The sequence below is a fragment of the Lepisosteus oculatus genome, chromosome 3, assembly GCF_040954835.1.
Source record: "Lepisosteus oculatus isolate fLepOcu1 chromosome 3, fLepOcu1.hap2, whole genome shotgun sequence".
Lineage (NCBI taxonomy): Eukaryota > Metazoa > Chordata > Actinopteri > Semionotiformes > Lepisosteidae > Lepisosteus > Lepisosteus oculatus.
The window spans coordinates 33219362-33239593 of NC_090698.1; the positions used below are offsets into that span (position 1 = coordinate 33219362).

The 20232-nt window shown below is 35.5% G+C and overlaps 2 protein-coding genes across 2 annotated transcripts in view; one reads left to right on the forward strand and one right to left on the reverse strand.

Annotated features, from left to right (window-relative positions):
• The window catches only part of mtrex (Mtr4 exosome RNA helicase), a 59165-nt gene extending 48196 nt beyond the window's left edge, over positions 1–10969 (reverse strand). Inside the window, exons 1-9 of the mRNA XM_006627004.3 lie at positions 10841–10969; positions 9814–9951; positions 8123–8189; positions 7956–8018; positions 7462–7574; positions 6560–6734; positions 5419–5509; positions 3159–3283; positions 2121–2219 (exon numbers count right to left, since the gene is read on the reverse strand). Coding sequence (XP_006627067.1) covers positions 2121–2219; positions 3159–3283; positions 5419–5509; positions 6560–6734; positions 7462–7574; positions 7956–8018; positions 8123–8189; positions 9814–9951; positions 10841–10938 — 969 coding nt within the window. The 5' untranslated portion in view covers positions 10939–10969. The remainder of the gene's footprint in view (positions 1–2120; positions 2220–3158; positions 3284–5418; positions 5510–6559; positions 6735–7461; positions 7575–7955; positions 8019–8122; positions 8190–9813; positions 9952–10840) is intronic.
• A 26-nt stretch (positions 10970–10995) lies between these two features.
• dhx29 (DEAH (Asp-Glu-Ala-His) box polypeptide 29) overlaps positions 10996–20232 on the forward strand; it is a 30248-nt gene continuing 21011 nt past the window's right edge. The window contains exons 1-6 of the mRNA XM_015337218.2: positions 10996–11518; positions 14727–14806; positions 15457–15570; positions 15868–15997; positions 17627–17763; positions 19918–20055. Coding sequence (XP_015192704.2) covers positions 11356–11518; positions 14727–14806; positions 15457–15570; positions 15868–15997; positions 17627–17763; positions 19918–20055 — 762 coding nt within the window. The 5' untranslated portion in view covers positions 10996–11355. The remainder of the gene's footprint in view (positions 11519–14726; positions 14807–15456; positions 15571–15867; positions 15998–17626; positions 17764–19917; positions 20056–20232) is intronic.

Consider the following 20232-nt stretch of genomic DNA (forward strand, 5'->3'; position numbering starts at 1 on the left):
ACTGCATAAATTTAAGGGAAAAACTGCCAAGGCTGGGGCCATCAAACGATCCATAAATTGATTCTATCGAATGATCATTATGAATAGTGTGTCTATCAATATCCCAGGCTTTGAAATGATGATTTTGGCTTGGAATATGATTCAGATTTAGATCATATTGAGATTTATGATCTTGAAGGCAAATTTACAGAATTTAATAAGCAACACACTACAGGTAGACAGAGACCTGCCTAGACTCTGCCTAGACTCCTGAGTCTCTTGCCAAATCTCAGGAGATGCATTGCAACTCTTTTTCTTTATCATATAACAGTAAAAGAAGTTTGTCATCAGTTAAAAGGTCTTTGATTATTACAGTACTGAAATATGCTTAAATTAAAAGTATTTTTTTCCTTTCCTATATTGTACTTAAGCGGCTACTCTTTTTCTTAATAAACAAACATCACCTTTCTCTGTTTCACTGCTATCACTCTGAAATCACCCATCATCAGAAAGCAACTAATTACTGCAAAGAGTTTAGAGTGCCTGAACCCACATAAACACTGGAGAGAACATGAGTACATGTGTCCTCTCCCCTGCCTACAGAATACACCCTGGAACCAAGAGTAGTGATCACTACCACACCTGTGCCATCCAGTGTTCAGTAAATTACAGTCACAGGGACTACATGAAAGTAAAGTCTCTGTACAAAAACCCTAAGAGGATCAGATGGGGATATTTACAGTGTTTTCTTCAAGAAGTAACAGACACCTGATCAGCCATTGACTCACAAGGTTTTGCAAACACTATTTGGTCAATATGTACACCTTTTGAAAAGTAAACAAAAACCCAACTACAAGAAAAAACACCTTAACTCTTTGTCTCCTGGAAGTAATATTTCCTATTGTCACTTTAGGACACCCCTTTAAAAAATGACATTTCATGAACTATGTTGTAAATTTATCATTCAAAAAAGATTTATTGATGGGCTACTATTTTGGATAAACAATAAATCAACAGTAAAATGAAAGTCACTATCTGCTTCAGCATTAAAAAGATTCACCCTTCAAATGAACCATTATGCTCACACAAGGGCAACCTGAAAGGACCATTTTTTAGTCCTTTCTTCTAGGAACTTTAAAATGGAATCCAGCACACCCTGTTCTCATGTAGCCCATGAGCCTGCCACGGTCTCAGACCCCTGTATGGCAAAAAGACTACCTTTATTTCATTATAGAACTCATTACAAAAACAAGGTGGCTAGAATATTTTGTTCAAAATATTTATGTACACATGGACAAACAAATGCAGAACATTAAATATTTTAGAGATATACCAGAGATATCCAACTTTGGCCTTGTATCACAGATAACCATTAAATCAACATAAAGATCTGGAATAATTCCATTGTGCTCAACTAAGCAGGTGATTTGTTAAATGGAATAATTTAAAGGACTGGACATTTAGGACTTAAATCTAAGTACTCTCCAGCACTCAAGGACAAGAATTTTCTAAATTGCAAAACTTTAAAAACGGGTGACCTATAAGACTAACTAAAATTTGAAAATGCCAGTTTAAACTTTAAGAAATGAATTCCTAATGAATAAATACCAAAGTGGGTACATGCAGCTTCCTATGAGTACTGGGGGGGCAGTGAAAGAGTTTGATGAGCCCAATGGTTTGCATACTTCATGCAGTTATTGCCCACAAAGAGATATCCAACCCAATATTTACTTTTACACTCTGAAATGTATATAATATATTCCAATAAAAATGGTCACTTGACTCACTGGTTTGACCACAGAGTATGCTCATAATATGCATACATTTGGTTATATTCCATTTTCCCAAAATAAAAAATTATATTGTTTCTGTCATTCATATTACTCTCAGGGTTACAAACAAATTGCATGCTTAAAAGCAAAAATAACTTTACTTGTTCCAATACTTTGAGGTCACTGTAATAAATTTCTAATAAAGAAGTATATTCAACCTGACTCATGACAGACATTACTGTAAAGAAAGAACAAAATATTTAACTGAAAGATGTGTACATTCTGATGAGGCCAAATTCAAAACCAAGACATACCCCTGAAACTTTTACAATACATTTTCTGTGATTTTTTTACATCAAATGTACTTACATTTTCATCCACCACTAAGTGAAGTCCATCTCCCCCTGCTGGAAAGATATAGTGTTGCAGTGGAGTAGGCCGATAGTCTGTATAGATAACGTGGCAAGGCTGTAGAAAACATTTACAATGACGATTAAAATTATTGAAAGGGTTTGTACAATTATACCTTAATGTACGTACTGTACTTACCAATGTAAAAAATGAATATCCTATCATATTTTTACTTCCCATAAAAACAGAAATTTGAAAATTTGAACACTGTCCAAATATATATACACTCATTCCTTGCTAAATACAATTGGGTCCAAAATTTCTGTTCATAGTTGAAAACTAATAAAACACTACATTACCATTATGATATATGTATAAGTATTCGATTTTAGGCAAGCTGTTTAAATGCAAGCAGTTGAAGCAGTTAGGTTGTATGCAAGTACACATGAAAATGTCATACTAAAATGGTTCATTAGTTGATAAACCTTGTGCAGTCAAATAATAAAAACCATTACTATAAAATTAAGATAGATGTCTGGAAATATGGATAGTGTGTATTCATACCGCACATAATCAAAATAAAAATAAAATGTAAAAAAATAAAAAAAGTTTGAACTCATTTTTACAAATTATGCATTTTAAAAATTATTGAACCCCATAACTAAGATAACACCCTAACAATCTTCGTCAAGATAGCTAAAGTAACAACTGGGACTAGCAAAAAATGAAAATGGAAGAATGAGCTACCTGCTTGGAGCGCATATTAGCAGGGGAAATTCACTCAACAAAAATAGATGTAGGGTATCACTCGTTTTAAAGAGTACTCAGGAGTAAGGAGCTCGTTTTACAAAATATGAGTGCATTTTCATTTTAAACCATTTCTTACAGTCATAAAAAGAATAAAATTAAAGTTCTTTACAGACTGAAATCCTCTTTGTTATTTCTTGTTAGGTACTTGTGGATAATTAATGAATTAAAACATTTTATCAAAGAATCTGAATAGTAGGAATGTCAATGGCACTACTATAATCTATAGTGAAAAACGTGATGAAACACCTGTTTGTGAAGGTGGCAGATCCACTCAGCAAACTGCCGTGCATTTGGAATGGTAGCAGACAAGAAAACATAGTGCACATTATCTGGGAGGAGAATAATGGTTTCTTCCCACACCACACCACGCTCTGTAAAAAACATCACAATAAAAGCAGAATTACATGTAAGATAAGCAAATCTAAAAGTCTTTAGTCCTGACCAGATAACAATGAAAAGGGAAATAATTTAGACATTTTAAATCCTCAAGAACAGTGAAAACCATAATTCCACTGACATGAAGATTAATAGTGAAACAATCCAAAGGATGCTAGCAGAAATTGAGAGAATGTGTATTTAAGACTGAACAGGTAGTGGTTCTGTGCTAGAAAAACAATTATAGGAATCTGAAACAAGCTCACATCCAAAGTGGATACTGCTGAATCCTTAAATGAAATGGCAGGTATGATATCCAGATCAATTAGTTACAAGCAACCAAATGAGCTTGTTTGGTTGAATGGCCTCTTATTAAGTTTAGACTTTATTTTCTTATGTATACAGCAGGGTGGCTTTTTTACATTAAAAATAGTATACAAAAGAATGTTAAGCATGCTCTTCAACTTCATTTAAGCATGCAAGTCAAATGGCATAACTAAGGAAAAGGAAATTTACTTCATATTGTATTACATTTACTCTGACATACATTGATGTTGATTTTATTTAAATATGCACTGTAGTCAAGCATGAAAGAAAGTTAATTTCATTCATCTGAAATACCCTTTACTACACAGGAGTCTCCAGATAAAATCCAAGACACAAAAAAATCTCCTCATAGTAAGGAATGGAATAAGTGCCAAGAATAACAAGAACGTCTAAAAATATTCCCTGAAGGAAGGGAGGATTTCACTGTGTGCTGAGGTGTAAAGGAACATAATTTACATCCATAAACTGTTCAAAAGCATTTAAAGTGGGATACACCCATCTATGAGATCTCCGATTGTGGTGCCAGCCCAAACCTGAAATAATTGGACAAAAAATGTGTAGCAACAAACACCCTTACAATCTTTTGTACATAAAAAACCACCCTTCAAGAAACTCAGCTGTTGATTGTTAGTTGAAAGATCAATTTTCCTCTGTATCGGACTTAAGCCCTAAAGATGCATCTTTTTAAGTTAACTGAAAAGTCATCTGTAACTACCTGCTAGAGGACATTCATTTCCAGAATATTTTCTTGCTATGCCTATGCAGCACTGCTGCTTCACAGCTCTCAGGTTCTGTGTTCACTACCAGACTAGGGATTCTATTGTATGGAACTGATATCTCCTTCCCCCGTTTTAAACGCGTGTATTTGTCTTCTAAAGACATGTCGATTAGGTTCAGTGGTTTTTCGCCTTGGTGTGTATGTGGCACAATCAGCTTGTGGTTCAGCCTTGTATCCCATGCTTCTAGGAAGTCTGGAGCCTGTCCTGTGACCCTCACCAGGAAAAAGAGGCTGTCTGACAATAGATGAAACATCCAAGAACACAGCACGCCATAGAGAGCATGAATAAAAGGGTAATGAAGCTTAAACAGTTAAATGATATTCATATCCTGTCTAAAGACACAATAACTCCAGGTTCACAATTTTAAACCGTACAATTCAATGAATCACTTGTATATTGTTACTAACAATTACCTACAGTTAATTCAAAATATACAACATTTATTGAATGTGTCTTAGCACACTGTCTCACTTATTGGTTTTTCAATGTCAGCAGTGCTAATTTTAATGGGTTACGAAAATTAGTGAAATTAAGTAGCAAAATAATTGGGGCAAATCAAATCAACTTAAATATGCAAAAAGAGGGTCGTAAAGAAGAGCAAGAGGCACACCTCAAACACAGTAAAGTAACTGTCCTAAGTTCTGTAACACTACTGAAATGTCTTCTTTGTCGGCATTCCGCTTTTGTTGTAGAAACTATAAAACACATTTTCCCAGGAATAATAAAACATGAATGGAAGGCAATAGCTTAAGAAAAAAATATTTTTTTAAATACCAAATGTACATACTCAGTCCTTGACTACAATGAAATAAATACCTACTTCACTTTATTATAATTTACATACTGTCGGTCAAAAATTAAGGTTGAAATATTAACTATTATTTCCAAATGATAAAAAAAAGAGAACCAGATCATAAACTTCAATAATGAAGTCTGGAGTCAGAGGACAAATCCTATTTTCTTAAACCCAAACTGCTCCTAAAACTAGAATGCTAATGGTCTCTTTAGTATGACTGAAGACTTACCTGCATCTCTCATGTAATGGATTTCATCAAAAACAACCCACGCTACTTCCCTCATAACCTCCGATCCTCTGTACAACATACTTCTTAAAATCTGCAATAAAAAAAGACAACAGATTGCTATGGTCACTGCAGTTGGGAAGCCAGTTTTATCACAAAATCTAATTTCTAAACAGGGTTAGTACGATGGTAGGAAAAAAGCACACAGATTTCACTTTTACAAAACAAGTAAGCCATCTGTGTAATTGTTAATTTATCAATCAGTGTCCTCCTTTCATCTTTGGTATTCAAGTAGGTTTTTGATCAAATGCAAATGTAAGGAATCTAAAAAAGCAGATTAACTTGTATTACTTTCTTATGTGCTGTAAACATATACTGCATTGTTAATATTATAAATATCTGACTACTGTTTAGTGAGAAACAAATGTTACATTTTGGATTTATTAATAACGATTCCAAGTAAGACTGTGAAACTATCAAGAAAAAATGTTCTTATAAACTCAGATCTCTACACCTGGGCAAATTGAATGAAAATTTCCTATTGATACCTCACTTTGGAAAATGATCATAGATTGTTAAACCTTAAACCATACACAGCACTGCTCCATGGCAGACTAACTTGAAGTGATACATTCAATTGTAGTTTGGTATTATTTTTTCAAGTTTTAAAAGTAGTTTTAAAACTTGTAATGTGCAGGTTTAACATCACATCTCACCACTGGTTTTCTTTTCATCATCCTCCAGAGTCAATTAAAAAAAGTCAACGTTTGCAAACAGAACATTTTATGCTGTTTCCTTCATAAAATGACTTTTTGTATTTAGGCTATACAGGTAAGTATTGTAATTAGGATTAAGGAAACTGAAAAATATAAAAGTGCCATACTGTCACAAAGTTTACAGGCCTTTTTCCCTTTCTAATCATTTCATTTGTAACAAGAAGCATGAAAACTTATTTTTTCCACAGGTGATAGGGCAAATATTGACATATTAATACAGTTTATGGCAATAAAGTTTTCAAATGTGGGATATTCATTTGACATCTTATACAGAAATAAAGCCAACAAGCAGATTTTAGTTGCTTCTACAAAGCAACTGATCCACTCATCAAATAGTCTCTTCTTTCTGGTTTTTAAGGACACACTACCTCAGTGGTCATGACAAGGCATGAAGCTGTGGGATTGATTGTGACATCACCAGTCATCAAGCCTACATCCTGGAACTCCTCGTACATCTCCCGGTATTTCTGGTTGCTTAGGGCTTTAATAGGGCTGGTAAATATAACTCGTTGCTTCTCCCTCAGAGCTAATGCAATTGCATACCTGTGTGAGATGCAAAACAAATTAAAAGAAGCATTGTCTGCAATTCTAAGAGAAAAGGCAATTTTTTACTACAGGAGTGCTTTGGTATAGACATGAACTAACACATAAAACTGAGTCCTACTTGACAAATGCTGTCAAATATTAAAATATAATTCCTTTAAAAAGTCTATATACCCTTGACTCGTGGTTTTGCTTTTAAGAGAATTTCCAACACTGACAGGCTGAAGGAACCAAACCTTTTTAGTTTTGAACAGAAAACTGTGAGGAGACCTGATACAAGTATTTAAAATCATCAAAGTCATTGAGAAAGTCAACCCAGCAGATTTCTTCAGAATTAACAGTAAAACATGAACCACAGGGCACAGGTGGAAATTACATAAAAGTACACTTAAAAAAAAGAACAGGAGGCACGTCTTTACCCAGAGGGTTGTGGAAATAAGGACCAAACTATCCTGCTATGGTGTTGAAGTGGATACCCTAGTTTCTTTCATGAAAATGGCTGGATGAGATCTTTGGGTCCATTAACTACTACCAAAAGAGCTTGTTAGGCCAAATGGTCCACTTGTGTTTGTAACCTTTATCATCATATTACACCATAATATTAAAAGATATTGTTCTTTTCCTCATTCATATGGGCTATGAGAACCTCATGTAATGGACAATGTTTCTGCTAATCCATAATTCACGTTTTTGTTGTTCATCTTACCAATGCATGGGAGATACTTACTCTGCACATACAGTTTTTCCTGCAGAGGTATGGGCTGACACCAGCACGGACTGGTTGTTGTCCAAGCATAAAATAGCTTCCCTTTGGAAAGGGTCCAGAATGAATGGATACTCCTTTAAGAGACAAATATTGGGTCATTTTTTTTACTAGCAAGTAAAAATATGCAAGCAAGTAAAAATATTCTGTAAATTTACTTAGTTAACTTTAAAGAATTATACACATAATGATTAATGTATAACAGATAACAGACAAGATCAAAGTAAAACTTGATTTTGTTGTACAAATTGATTAACTATGACCTTTCTGATAGCCCTGTATACATTTTCTCTGGTCATGAATGCTCCTCAAAATATCTAATTACACATTAATGTAAGGGCATTTTAATGTTACAATTTATAGTGTTTTAACAATTTAATAAGATGGTTAAATTTGTACAATTATACATTGCTATAATATACTAAGAGTCCAGTAAAAACTGCAATAGTCCTTGATACCTTTGCTGCTTTTCCAACACGTGGCTTTAGCTGGGTGTACTCTTCATTTGCTGGTAGAGCAACCTGAACAGATAAAATGGCATTTATAATTCTTATAATGAAGTTATACGGACAAAGTTATAATGGCAAAAAATACCATTAATCTGGAACATTTTCAGGTTTGTTACCTCATGCGTGCAGCCTTCCACAGTCTCCACCTGTTCCACCCTTACTTTGGGCATAAGATCTGCAAGACTAGATGGAGTTTTCAATTACAAAACTTAGTCATCTTTCTGGACAATTTTAAAGCAAACCCGATGTCACTGCTTCTACAAAGTAGCAATATCGCCAAATCAGAAGTGATTCTGTGCTCAAGACCCACCCTTTCAAAATGAGCAAGTCTGATACAGTGATAAAATTGCATGTGACAATACCGAGACCCTCATTACCAACAACCATCAGCAACCCCAGTTGATCCACTGCTGGAAGAATACTCCCCAAGGGCTCTCTAGAGATTCTTCAGCTCTTTGTAGTAGGGCTGGGCGATAATTTGATAACGATAATTAGCGCTTTATCATTTTCCTCGATGATATGCGCATGCCCACAAAAAACTGCACGAGTACGCGTGCGTGTTGCAGACCGGGCAGCTAACGTGGTGTTGTTTACCCACACGGTGGTGGCTGACAGGATTGTAGTTAGAGTGGAGAAATGAGCGACACTGAAGCAAATGTAGTGCTGCCAATGACCAGCTCAAAGGACGATGACATCGTCAAAAGAAAATTCATTCAACTTCGTTAATTTGGAGATATTTTGGCTTTTTACGATCAGACATAAAACAGAGCACTTTAAACTTTGCAGTCTGCCTGAGCCATCTTCTATGTGTGTTTTATCACGCTGCAGTATTTAATTTTTCTATCAAGATATTTATTTTGTAAATTTTACTCATGCATATTTTGACATAAAAAAGACTTGAATACTCTCTACCTCAGATTTGTTTAATGTTTCTGCTGTTTGACAAGTGTTTGTTGTGTTCTTAAAATAAAGAGTTGTTTAATTGACCAATTAACTGTCTGGTTTCTTCAACTTTCACTCAGGAGAAAAAATCTGCCTTTAAACTTGAAAGAAATAATGATTTGACATTTATCGTGATAATTATCGTTATCGACTGATATTAACATTTTTATCGTGATAATGTTTTTGGCCATATGGCCCAGCCCTACTTTGTAGCAATATCTCCGCTGCAAAACGTTTTAGGTTGCCTTCTTTCACGAGGCCTCCTTGTTAGTTTTCTCATTTCTTTGGATCAATGTCAGGATGTTCTCAGTCTAATTCAAACCAAGTCATTTTGCAGTGTCTAGCCCGCTTACAAAGTTTCTTCAATTTTCCAACAACGTCACAACCTTTTGCCGTTTCCCTATCCATTACACTCTTTTACTGTTCTAAGAGTGTTATTTCGGAATCATTGCGATCTGTAGTCCATTTTACATGTGAACATTGATCAGAACAACACATAGCAGAGTGATTCAAGCATCAGGCTACATGATAACATGGCCTTGTCAGTCACGAATGGTCTGGCACAGATGTATACGGCCAAACATTTACATTCCATAAAAGTGCTTAGTTAACTTCAAAGTGCTTCGAATTCTCTACGTCTTTTCTTAATTTCAAAGCTTGGTAAAATGAATTTCTACCCTTCAAGATATTTCTAGATGTAAAATGTCTTCTTACATATTTTTGATGGATTCCAAGTTATATCAAACAAACTACACGGCTACATTTTAGTTCCAGCCTTGTAATTCCTCAAGCACGACACCATAAACAAATATCCAGGAAAAAACTGAATAAAATTAATAGGCAGTTTATCTCTGCATTTGCTTACTTTATTTCTTCTGCAGATACAGTCTCGATCTTCGGCTTCTTCCCAAAGATTACTTCATCTGTGCCATCATTATCAAGCTCTCGCTTGCTCTTAGCAGCAGAGCTGTTTTCCGTTTTATCCTTCCCCTGAGCCGATTTCCTAGGAAACATAAATCCAGAACTATACAGTAATCCAAACTATATATTTGAAGCAGCGTTTTGTTGACTGTCACAAAGTTTCAAGTTAACAAGGTTAAAGAAATGTAGAGATTCATACATGGAATCTTGTATAAACTGATCATAAAAAATTGCAAAGCAATTCCTGGATATTGAATGGTTATGTATCAATTTTGCGTTTTCTATATTGTGTTTTACTCAAAAGCTTTAATAAAATGGTTTGTTCAAATGAGTAATTGCATAACTATTTGTTTTACTTTAATTCTGATTTATGATTCTATCTCATAAAGCACATTGAGATTCTTCTTAAAATAACTACATATGTTTTATCAAAAAATATTTAAAATCAGGTTTGCCTAACATGCTACCACAGTGGCAACAATACAAGGAGTTTTTTTAACCCATTCGTCAATTGATTCTTCAAAAGCCCTTCACACTACTTGCTTTTCTCTGATTATGTCCTGTGACGATGCCAATAGATACATTTCTTCAAAAACTTAAACACCCAAGAGTGTTGTTCCATATCCTAACAACAGTCAAAATTCAAAACATTAAGCTATCAATTTTAACAAATCCTGAATACTAACATTAGTTAACTAACAATATTTTCTAACATTCACTAATGATGTAGAGCAACTGTACAAAATACCATCAGCACGTACGAGCTCCTGCAAAGCTGCCTATGCTGATTTGTTTCATAATATCTAACGTCATTTTACAACTACAGTATTTACCTTGAACATACGACAGAACTTTAAGTTTAAACAAACAACACGTGTTTCACTTTGAAATATATACAGAGCCACGGTCCAATGTCCTGCTTTCGTGTTTAATAGCAGAGGTGACGTAGTATAAATAAAACTTTCTTTTACCCTGGTTGTGATCCAATATTCTCATTTTGCCGCTTCTTAGTGCTTGTTTGGTCCTCCTCAAACACGCTAAACAACTCATCTCCAAAGGTATCCGCCATTGCTGCAGAAAGAAATATCCACAGTGCCCACAATGCACTTCCTTGAAAAGGATAACTTCCGCTACGGCAAATAAAAGGGACAATCTTGTTTGAGCGAAGTGTATGGTTGTGTTGGTGAATGTGTGTTTTTATAACTAAAATCAATTAGTCATTTGTATGTTAAGAGGTTTAAACAACTCTTGCTGAACAAAATTTTAAGTTAGAGCAAACATTTAGTGTTTTGAATGTGTAAAAACATTGAGTTGTGATTGATCTTACTTGGTGTGTGTGAAAAAGACCTTGCATTTAAACCGGGTTACCAGGATGCTGGGGAAGCAATACGAGATTTAATGGCTCATGTACCAGTTATCAAATTTGTCGACGCTTAAAATTGAATGAGATTGTATAGATTTCTTAGCATATAATCGGTGAATTGCAATGGGAGGAAAAAAGAAGAAATCGGAAGCTAAATCGGCGACAGCTCCCTTCATGCCAGCTGCCGGTGCCAGCAGTGCTACTCCTGCTGCCGGGAACGCGTTGATCGAATCTACTGGAAAGAAACAACAGCACAAACCAAACTCCGCGAAATCAACTGCAAGGGGTAGGGCGTGCCGCTAACTCACTTAATTTTGCTTCTGGCAACTTTGTACTGTTAATATAAAATTTAATTTATGACAAAATCCGTAATTGCACCATTCCGTAACGGCTTTTCTGTGACTATGAAGCAGTGAAGTGGGAAAATGGTGCATCAGTGCCCCCACCACATTTAAAATTGATCTGGTCATCTGGACATCAATAACCTTTACAGTAATGAGTTCCAAAAAGTAATTAAATACTTTTATTTAATTACAAGTCGCAAAAAAATGTAACGACAAATTCTACAATCCACTGTATTTGATTTACGTTACTGGAGGAAAAATACTTTCAGAAAGTAGTGTTTCAGACTTCAAATCGTGCCACAAATGCTTTAGTAACGTTTTTTGGAACCACATGATGAATTGCATCATTTTGTAATCGTCTCAAAATGATGCATTTTTTTGCAAAAGGAGACCATTTGGGTCAGTGATTTTTAACAACTTAGTCATCAGAGGATCTCATCTAAATGTTTATTAAAAGAAGTTATGGTATTGGCTTCAACAGCAAAACTAGTAGTTAGATCTAGACTCCCATAACTATTTTTTGTTCTTAGTTTCCATTTCTATCCTCAGGTTCATGTTCATATTTCACTGCTGATCACAAAGAAATGTATTGGGTTTGTCACCTACTTTAATTCTGGGAGTATAATATTTGGTGAGCAAGATGGGGAAGAGCTCTGTAACCGGGCTGAGGGGAACAGGAGGAGGCTGGTGATTCAGGAATTTTCTCAGCTACTCCTATTGGCCCCTGTGTCATGCCAACACTTGAAGCACCAAGAAAGCATAAACTGCTCAACTCTCGTCTATTGGTATTCCTGAACCTAACTGGGGTCTGTGACTACCACTTTGTATGCTATAGATGTTGAAGAGCTAAGAAAAATGGAAAGTTAAATCTTGATGAGCAATTTCCGCTAACCTTAAGTGTCTTCCTTCGATTGCTACAATACTAGGACTTTCAGCTTCTACCTTTGGCCACTAGGCTGCCCTCATGCAATGTACAAGCTTGAATCAACTCCTTGAGAAGGCTGCCTAGGTTAAAGCTGTCCTTTCACAGAGGGGACTCAAGTGAGGAGTATGTTTATCCTAGGTCAGCTAGTGAGTGAGGTTGTGGGCTCTGATCAAAGAACCTGGGTCCACTCCATAAGTGCCAGCAACAAGAAATACAAGCAGCAGGAAAGGGCTGACAGAGCAGCAGAAGAAAGGGGAAGGTTGGTTGTTGCCCAGCTACCCCCAAAATTGAGAACCACTAACAGTTTTGGGGCCAAACTGGTGAGCAATAAAATGAAAGAAATCTGACTTGAATGATTGAAAGACTTCAAAGCTTTGAAGAAGAACTTGCCCTTTTTTTCCGTACTGGTATTCCCTGCCCATGGTTGTTGGTTGTGCTGGATGCTGATGCGAGCAACATGGTGATGGGAGAGGTCTTGTGGGCCCTGGGGGTTGGGTGTTTGCACGCTTCAGCCATGTGCTGCAGCATCACACCACTAAGACTGTGGAGAACCATGCTTGGGTGAACCACCTGAACTCCAATGCGATCTTGCATATGCTGTGCCCTGAGGCGGCTTATAGTCCCTGAAAGTGGGCAAAGGTAAAGGAGGAGACATGGAAACCACCTACACTTGTCACTGTCATGACATTGCAGACTGCTGTATCTGTGCATCTCTAGCCCAGGTACAGGAATCTCAGACCAGCAAAATCATTGATGTCAAAGGAATTAAATCTGGAATGAAGCAACCCCTACTTACTAGGGCTAGTGGCACTGTGGGACTCTAAGAAATTGTGAGATTCAGTGCTACACTGCTCATGGTGGGTATCAGGTATGTGGTGGGGGTTTTGGCAGTTGATAATCCTTGGAGCACTGAGGGAAGTAATGCTGTTGATTGTGCATGGGGCTCTGGGTTCTGAGCATTTCATTGCACCAAATTAAATATTTCCTCTATAGTCTCTTTCCTGGGGAGCCTTCTACTAGGAAGTTGGTACTCCTGCAGAAGCCACTTGATACTTGTGTGGAGATGACGGATCTCTGTGGACACTGTGTCACAAACCCTGTTTCAGCAGTATAAAGTAGGGACACCTATGGAGAACATCAGAGTAGACAAGCTGATGATCTTTCTCCAGAAGGAAGCAGGTTTCTACTCAAATTTATTCAATGTATATTGAGAGTTTACAGTCTTTTCGTACGGTTTTGTTTGGTTCTTTAAAAAACACTGATACATGTAACAGGTAAAGTCCTATTCTAATTCATGATTAAAGTCACGTGTTCTTCATTTATTCGGAATTACAGAAATCAGCTCTAGCTTTTACAGTGAAATGTTGAATTGTATATTATCATCTTTGCATTTTTTTTAAATCATGTGCTTATATAAACTATTAATTCCTAAAACCTGAAAATGTATTTGATACAATATGTTGTTTCAAAATGAAAACATTCAAAAACCATGTTGGTGCAGGAAGAAAAATTTGACAAGGTGTACAAATTAGGTGAGGTGTAGAGTTAGCAAAACGTTTATGACAATATGATGTGCTGGAACCTTTCAGAATACTTTCCCAATTTCTTTAACTGAAAGAAACAGTAGTATTTTTTTACCAGGCATTTATTATAGATTGTTTTACCAATTAAATGCCATTACATGGACAGCAAAGGAAGGCTCTTTCTGTAAAGTACAGGATGTCATACATTCTTATACCACAGCAAAATGGGATCATCTCCAGTCCTTGGATCTCCCCTTACAGACACTCCTTAGCAAAACCTTTTGTTCAAAGTAAAAACGGTAGCTAAGACATATTTTTATATTATACCAAGTAAACTACAGTACGTTACTTCATTTAAGTAGTGTCTACTCCTAGGTGGAAACCATAGTAACAGAAGAAGAGCTCCATACAGGGCTGACATCAGCCTTGTATTTAACTGAGCTGCACATCAGAAAGTTGTGGTTGACATTTTCTGATACTCTGATCATTTTTAACTTTACATTGTTTTTTTTGTACATTCCTGTTAGAAAAGCTGTTTGGGAATATAAGTTTTATATTTAAAGGTTTGAGAGTAGAAAGTAGATTCCAGTGTTGTGTGTTAAATTAATAAGGAGCTATTTGTTAAATTTGTATTTGTTTTGGGTATCGCAAAAATCAACATTTTGAATGACTCAGAAAGCAAATAATCTATTTTTTCACCAGCTCCGAAAACTTACAGCTTCGTAAACACACCATCGTCTGAGTCAGGAAGTGCTTCCAGTCTTGACAAATCTGTTCTGAAGGTAAAAACCAGATGACCTCATTTAACTTTCAAGTGCTCTAACTCATAAAGTAAGAAGAATGATCAAAGCTATCGCTGGACAGGATTTAATAATGTTTATATTCCCGCTGAAGAGTGGGGATGCATTTTATTAACTAACTATGCTGGTTTATGGCCAATTTAATTTAATTTTTATATTCTTTAAAATGTAATGACTATAAAATGTAAACTGTCAGTTAATTTTTTAAGGAAGAAATCTAATGAAAACATCTAATTTGACTCCAGGCAAATCCAGGCTCCAGGTTTCTGTTTATAATTTATACTTAAATGATGCTGCAGTATTTCATACTAGATTTTAAATATACTGCTTTCCTGCTGTGTCTCTAATATGTTATAATCAAGCTTTCAACTCAAACTACAATAGTAATTCTGTTTGTTTATGCTGTATTATTATTAATATACTGTTCATTTTTTTCTGACTGCCATGAAATTGATTTTAAGCAGTGCTGAAAACAATCTGTTAATATTAGTTAGAATTTGTGGTGCTCAGATACATGCTTATCCTGTGGTAAATTAATGCAGTGTACCAAAAGCTACAATTAATCAGTGTTGTGCATTTTCCTGTTTCATTCCAGCAAACCTTACTTGGATGTTCATTTTCTTTACTTGTAGGTTGTGATTCAAGCAGACTTAGAGAAAAACATTATCCAGCTGATCAATGAGTACAGGAAACAGTATAGTGATAAAGGACCAATTTCAGGAAGACTTACTACCAAAAAGCTGTTGGTGAGTGAAAATTAGAAATGTTGTGCTTATTTCCTCCTACTAAAACATTAACCTGTTTTAGAATTAAACATAAAGTACTTTAGAAATGTGTATCTACACTAAAGAGTATTTTTTCAGCATTTAAGTAATACTGAGACCTTACAGGAATAAAGTTGTGTTATAGAATAAATCTGAACCCTTTTTTTCACAACTTGCCATTTAATAAATAATACAACTGTGCCTCAGTTACTATCTGTGTAATTGACTGCTCTAATTAAAAGAGGACAGTCGACTCATGTTTAATCCCATTCTGTGCAGGATCTTTACACAGCTTTGCAAGGCTTCTCCTTCAAGACAGAGCACATTGAGGAAGCCATGAAAAGCAGTGTTATGTACGGAGGGGATCTTCATTCAGCCCTCGACTGGCTTTGCCTAAATCTGTGTGATGGTAAGAAGAGTTGTTAAATACATCCATCTATAGTATATATTTTTGTAACTGTTTTTATCCAATACAGGGTCCCAGGGGAGCCAGGACTTATTCTGGCATGCAAAGGGTGCATACCCTACCCTAGATGGGACTCCAGTCCATCACAGGGAACACACTGACACAAACAGACAAGCACATACTCACAACAGGGACGGTTTTCTCAGCAGACATTTAATCCATTAGTATGCTTATACTACTGTGGACTGTGGGAGGAAAATTTAACACCCTGGGGAAACTAATACAACCATGAGGAGAACATACAAACCCCATGCAGATAGCACCCCACAAACCGAACCCAGGGCACCTGTGCTGAGAGGCAGCAATCCTTAACTTACTTGCAGTATCTGCTAGTTTGACCAGCTGTGTCATGAAGAAGACCTGGTTTCCTGAGGATTATTCTAGTATGCAATGGTGTGTTCAGAATTGTTACTGTTATTGTTCTGGTAGAAGAATCACAGAAAAATCTGAATTGTGATTTTTGTTTTTTGCTTGTATTAACTTCCCTTTACAATGTACATTTTCATGCAGTATGTCACAGTACTCAAGAACTTGAATAGTTTTTGGACACCTGATTATTAAGAACATAAGAAAGAAAAATGAGAAGAGGCCATTAGTGTTTAGATGGTTGTAAGTTTGAGTCATTGCTTTTATTTTCCACTATTGCGTCCTTCACCGAGCTACTTCAATTGCTGTCCACCCACACTTTCAGGGAGTAACACTGTAATGGGCTTGCATCCCATCTAGGGCAGAAATCCATGTTACACTACAAAGACCTAATTCAGCTTCAGCCTGATGGCTCAAGTACAGACTTGGCTCAAGTACAGACTCAGTTCATCCAGCTCATTTAGTTGCTAGTAGCTAATTGATCTGAGGATCTCATCCTCCTGATTCTTGAAGGGAGCAAAGGTTTCAACTGGGCTAGCTTGTTCCAGATTCCTCTCAATTCTTTTTTGTAAAGAAAGTCCTACTCTAATCAGTGTTAACTGCATCACCTCTTAGTATAAGTGTGTCCTCTGGCTGGATTAATCTTTTCAGTATTTTTATGTATTTTAAGCACTTAAATTGTTTTTTTTTTGCTGTTGTGTTGTTCTTGAAACAGTACTTTGTAGGGTGAACATGCAATATATAGTTGAAAATGAGAAACAAAATTGACAGGACAATGACTGAGACTATATTTCCTAAATTGTTGAGATAATAAAAACGAGTGTCCTCTGAAATTTGGACCCTCCTAGTTTGGACCCTCCTAGATCTCTCACATACCATACGCTTGTATGAGGAACTATAATGTGAAGAACAGTGAAAGAAGATGACGAAGAATAAAATTAAATTCATAAACTATCGATGTATGGTACTCAGAGCTGTACAGCTCAAAAAACTTATTGTTTGAATGCCTGTTATGTATATAACTGTGAAATAAGAAATTTATGATGGAAGTAAGGTTTATACTGATAATTTGGGAACAAAATCAGGCTAATTACATTTTACGTTGTACGAGTCATTTAAAATAATTATTGAACCATGTTTTTATTTAAAGTCCCAATTTATTACTGTTTTTGTCTGTTTTGTGCAACGGGTGTTATTTTTTGTTAGAGGAGCTTCCTGAGGGCTTCAGTCAAAAAATGCAAGAAGAGAATCAAAAAAAGAAGCCTAAGTTTCAGCCACCTCCAGAGAAGAAAGAACAGGCACGTACTGAAGTGAGACAGACCAGTGCGAAGCAGGAAAAACTGGTAAGTTCTTAACCCTCACCATGAAAACTCATGCTGATCATTACCCACTGAGCTCATGGTTACTGTGAATTTTCAAGTAACACATTACGTTTTTGCTGTCTTTTTTTTCTTCCTTAGAAAAAATTAACCAGTGTTATAATTTCAGGACTAAAATATTTTCTATTTTATCTACCTGAAAACAGTAATTTTTATTATAAATCTGGAATTACCTTATACAAGATTTGATTTAAGTAAAATATATGGATCATTGAACTGGACTTCTACAAAAGTGTTCTTATTCAACCCCAGTATACATTATGAACATTATGATTACTTCAATGCTTTAGCTATAGGGAATACTGGTCCCATCCATTCATCTTGCACGCATAGGATGAGCTTGTAATTCATAGAAGTAATCTAGAGTGAAATGTTTACAGTTTAATGTGTAAAATGGACCAAGAGTTGACAATGTGCCACTCTTTCTTAGTGCCAAAGATGAAACACAGAAGAAGGCATATATTTTTTTTTAAAGACTGCTTTTTTAACTTTGAGGGATTGAGCAAATATTTTTAATGTACATCTTAATGCAGTGTCTGTTCTAGAATCTTTTTGAGATCTTAATTTGTTTGGTAAAGATAGCAAACATTTTATTTATGTAGTGAAACTGACTTTCACACACAAACATTTATCTTTTTATTTTTTTGCTAATGAAAGTATTTGTATGTTCTAGAAAGCTATATAAAACATTATGTTGTCATGAGAATGCATCTCTCTTCAGATGTGCATATTTTACACACTGCCTTATTTTCATACACACCTATTATGAAAGTTTTAATTATGTACCTTAAATCAAGAGGAACATACTCTGCAAAGACTCAGTATGTCCCTATAACAATTCCAGACCTGATCAAGAAATTGGAAATTAGATGCAATGCTATCTAACGCATAACTATACAGAGCATATTGTCATTTTATTGCTTCACTTCTAATGTCTTCATTACAGAACAGGTGAACAGACCACTTTGTATTATAAACAGCAAATGAGGACCCATATAACTAGTTGTCATTTAACATCATTTGTAACACAATGGTAGTTCTTTAATGTTCTGCACTTTTCTGTTTGTACAACTTTCAGTGTTTCAATGTCAAATTATGACATAAATGATTGACTGCGATTTTGTAACGCTTTGTAAACTAAAAACATAAAACAACCATTCAGTTTCTTTCTAGTCATGTTTAATTTATAAGTTGTGATGTATACTGTAGGTACAATGTTTTCTACAAGTGTTATTTCTAAAACCTAGAAATGTTCACCTCATCTTAAATTAATGAAAAATGACTTGAAGTTATGGAGCTTGGGTTTCCTTTGGGTGCTTTGACTTCCTCTTACAGCCAATTCAGTTCAAAAACATACTGGAAGGTTAATTGGCTTTTGGGAAAAGTAGCCCTGGTGTGAGTGTGTTTCCTTGCGATGGACTGGCATGCCTTCTAAAGTGTATCATTGCTTGTACCCGTTGTTTGCCATGATAGGCTCTAGCCTATCCGCAACCCTGTATAAAATGAACTGGTAAGAAAATAAATGTATGGATGACTTACTCAGATTCTGTAAATGAAATCAAGTGCTGTGACTCTTTAGTGAGTGAGTGTTAATTTGATTAATTGTTAATTGTAAACGTATTATTTTGAAATTTAACAACACATTTAGTAGCACAAAATGTTCAATTTTCCTTTAAAAAATAATAATAGTTTACTTCCTCTTTTAGTTCAGAGCTTTAGTTTAATGCATTTGTAATTTATAGTATAAACCCTCATATCATATTGCAGTCTTCTTGTTGTGTCATATTGAGAGAAATTAGGCAATGAAGTGGTTTACTATATCATTATTAATGAACATGTTATTAATGCATGTATGAATGTTATTAATGTATATAGAATTTGTGTACTACAGTAAATATGTTATCTTCGCAAGAACATCATTCAGTTAACTATGACTTTAATTTCTTTAACTTACTGTAGATTCAGTTGAAATATGTGCTTTAACCTGATTCACTCAAAATTATTCATTTTAAGTCCTGTTTCAGTGAATCTCCTAAAAAACTGCAAATGAAATGGAAATTTAGTGGGCTTATTTTTGTATTGGTACTTAATTCAATCTGTGGCTTTTGTGAACAACAGACACATGTGAAAGAGGAGAGTGTAACTATGAAGGAGTGGATATTGAGATATGCTGAGCAGTCCAGTGAAGATGATGATGAGAAAGCAGAGTGTGGAAAATCCGCAAAGAATCCAGAGGAGGAGGCAAAATTTGATCCTGTGAGTTTCTGACCAGTGAAATGCTAAGAGATATGAGAAGGTGCAATGTGATCTTTCTTCGTTTTGTTATCTGATTGATTAAGAACAGTTACAAACAGCTGATCTGGGATCACTCAGCTTAGGCAATTCACAGGAATGAAAATGTCCAGTTACCTGCACCTCTGTGACATCAGTGAC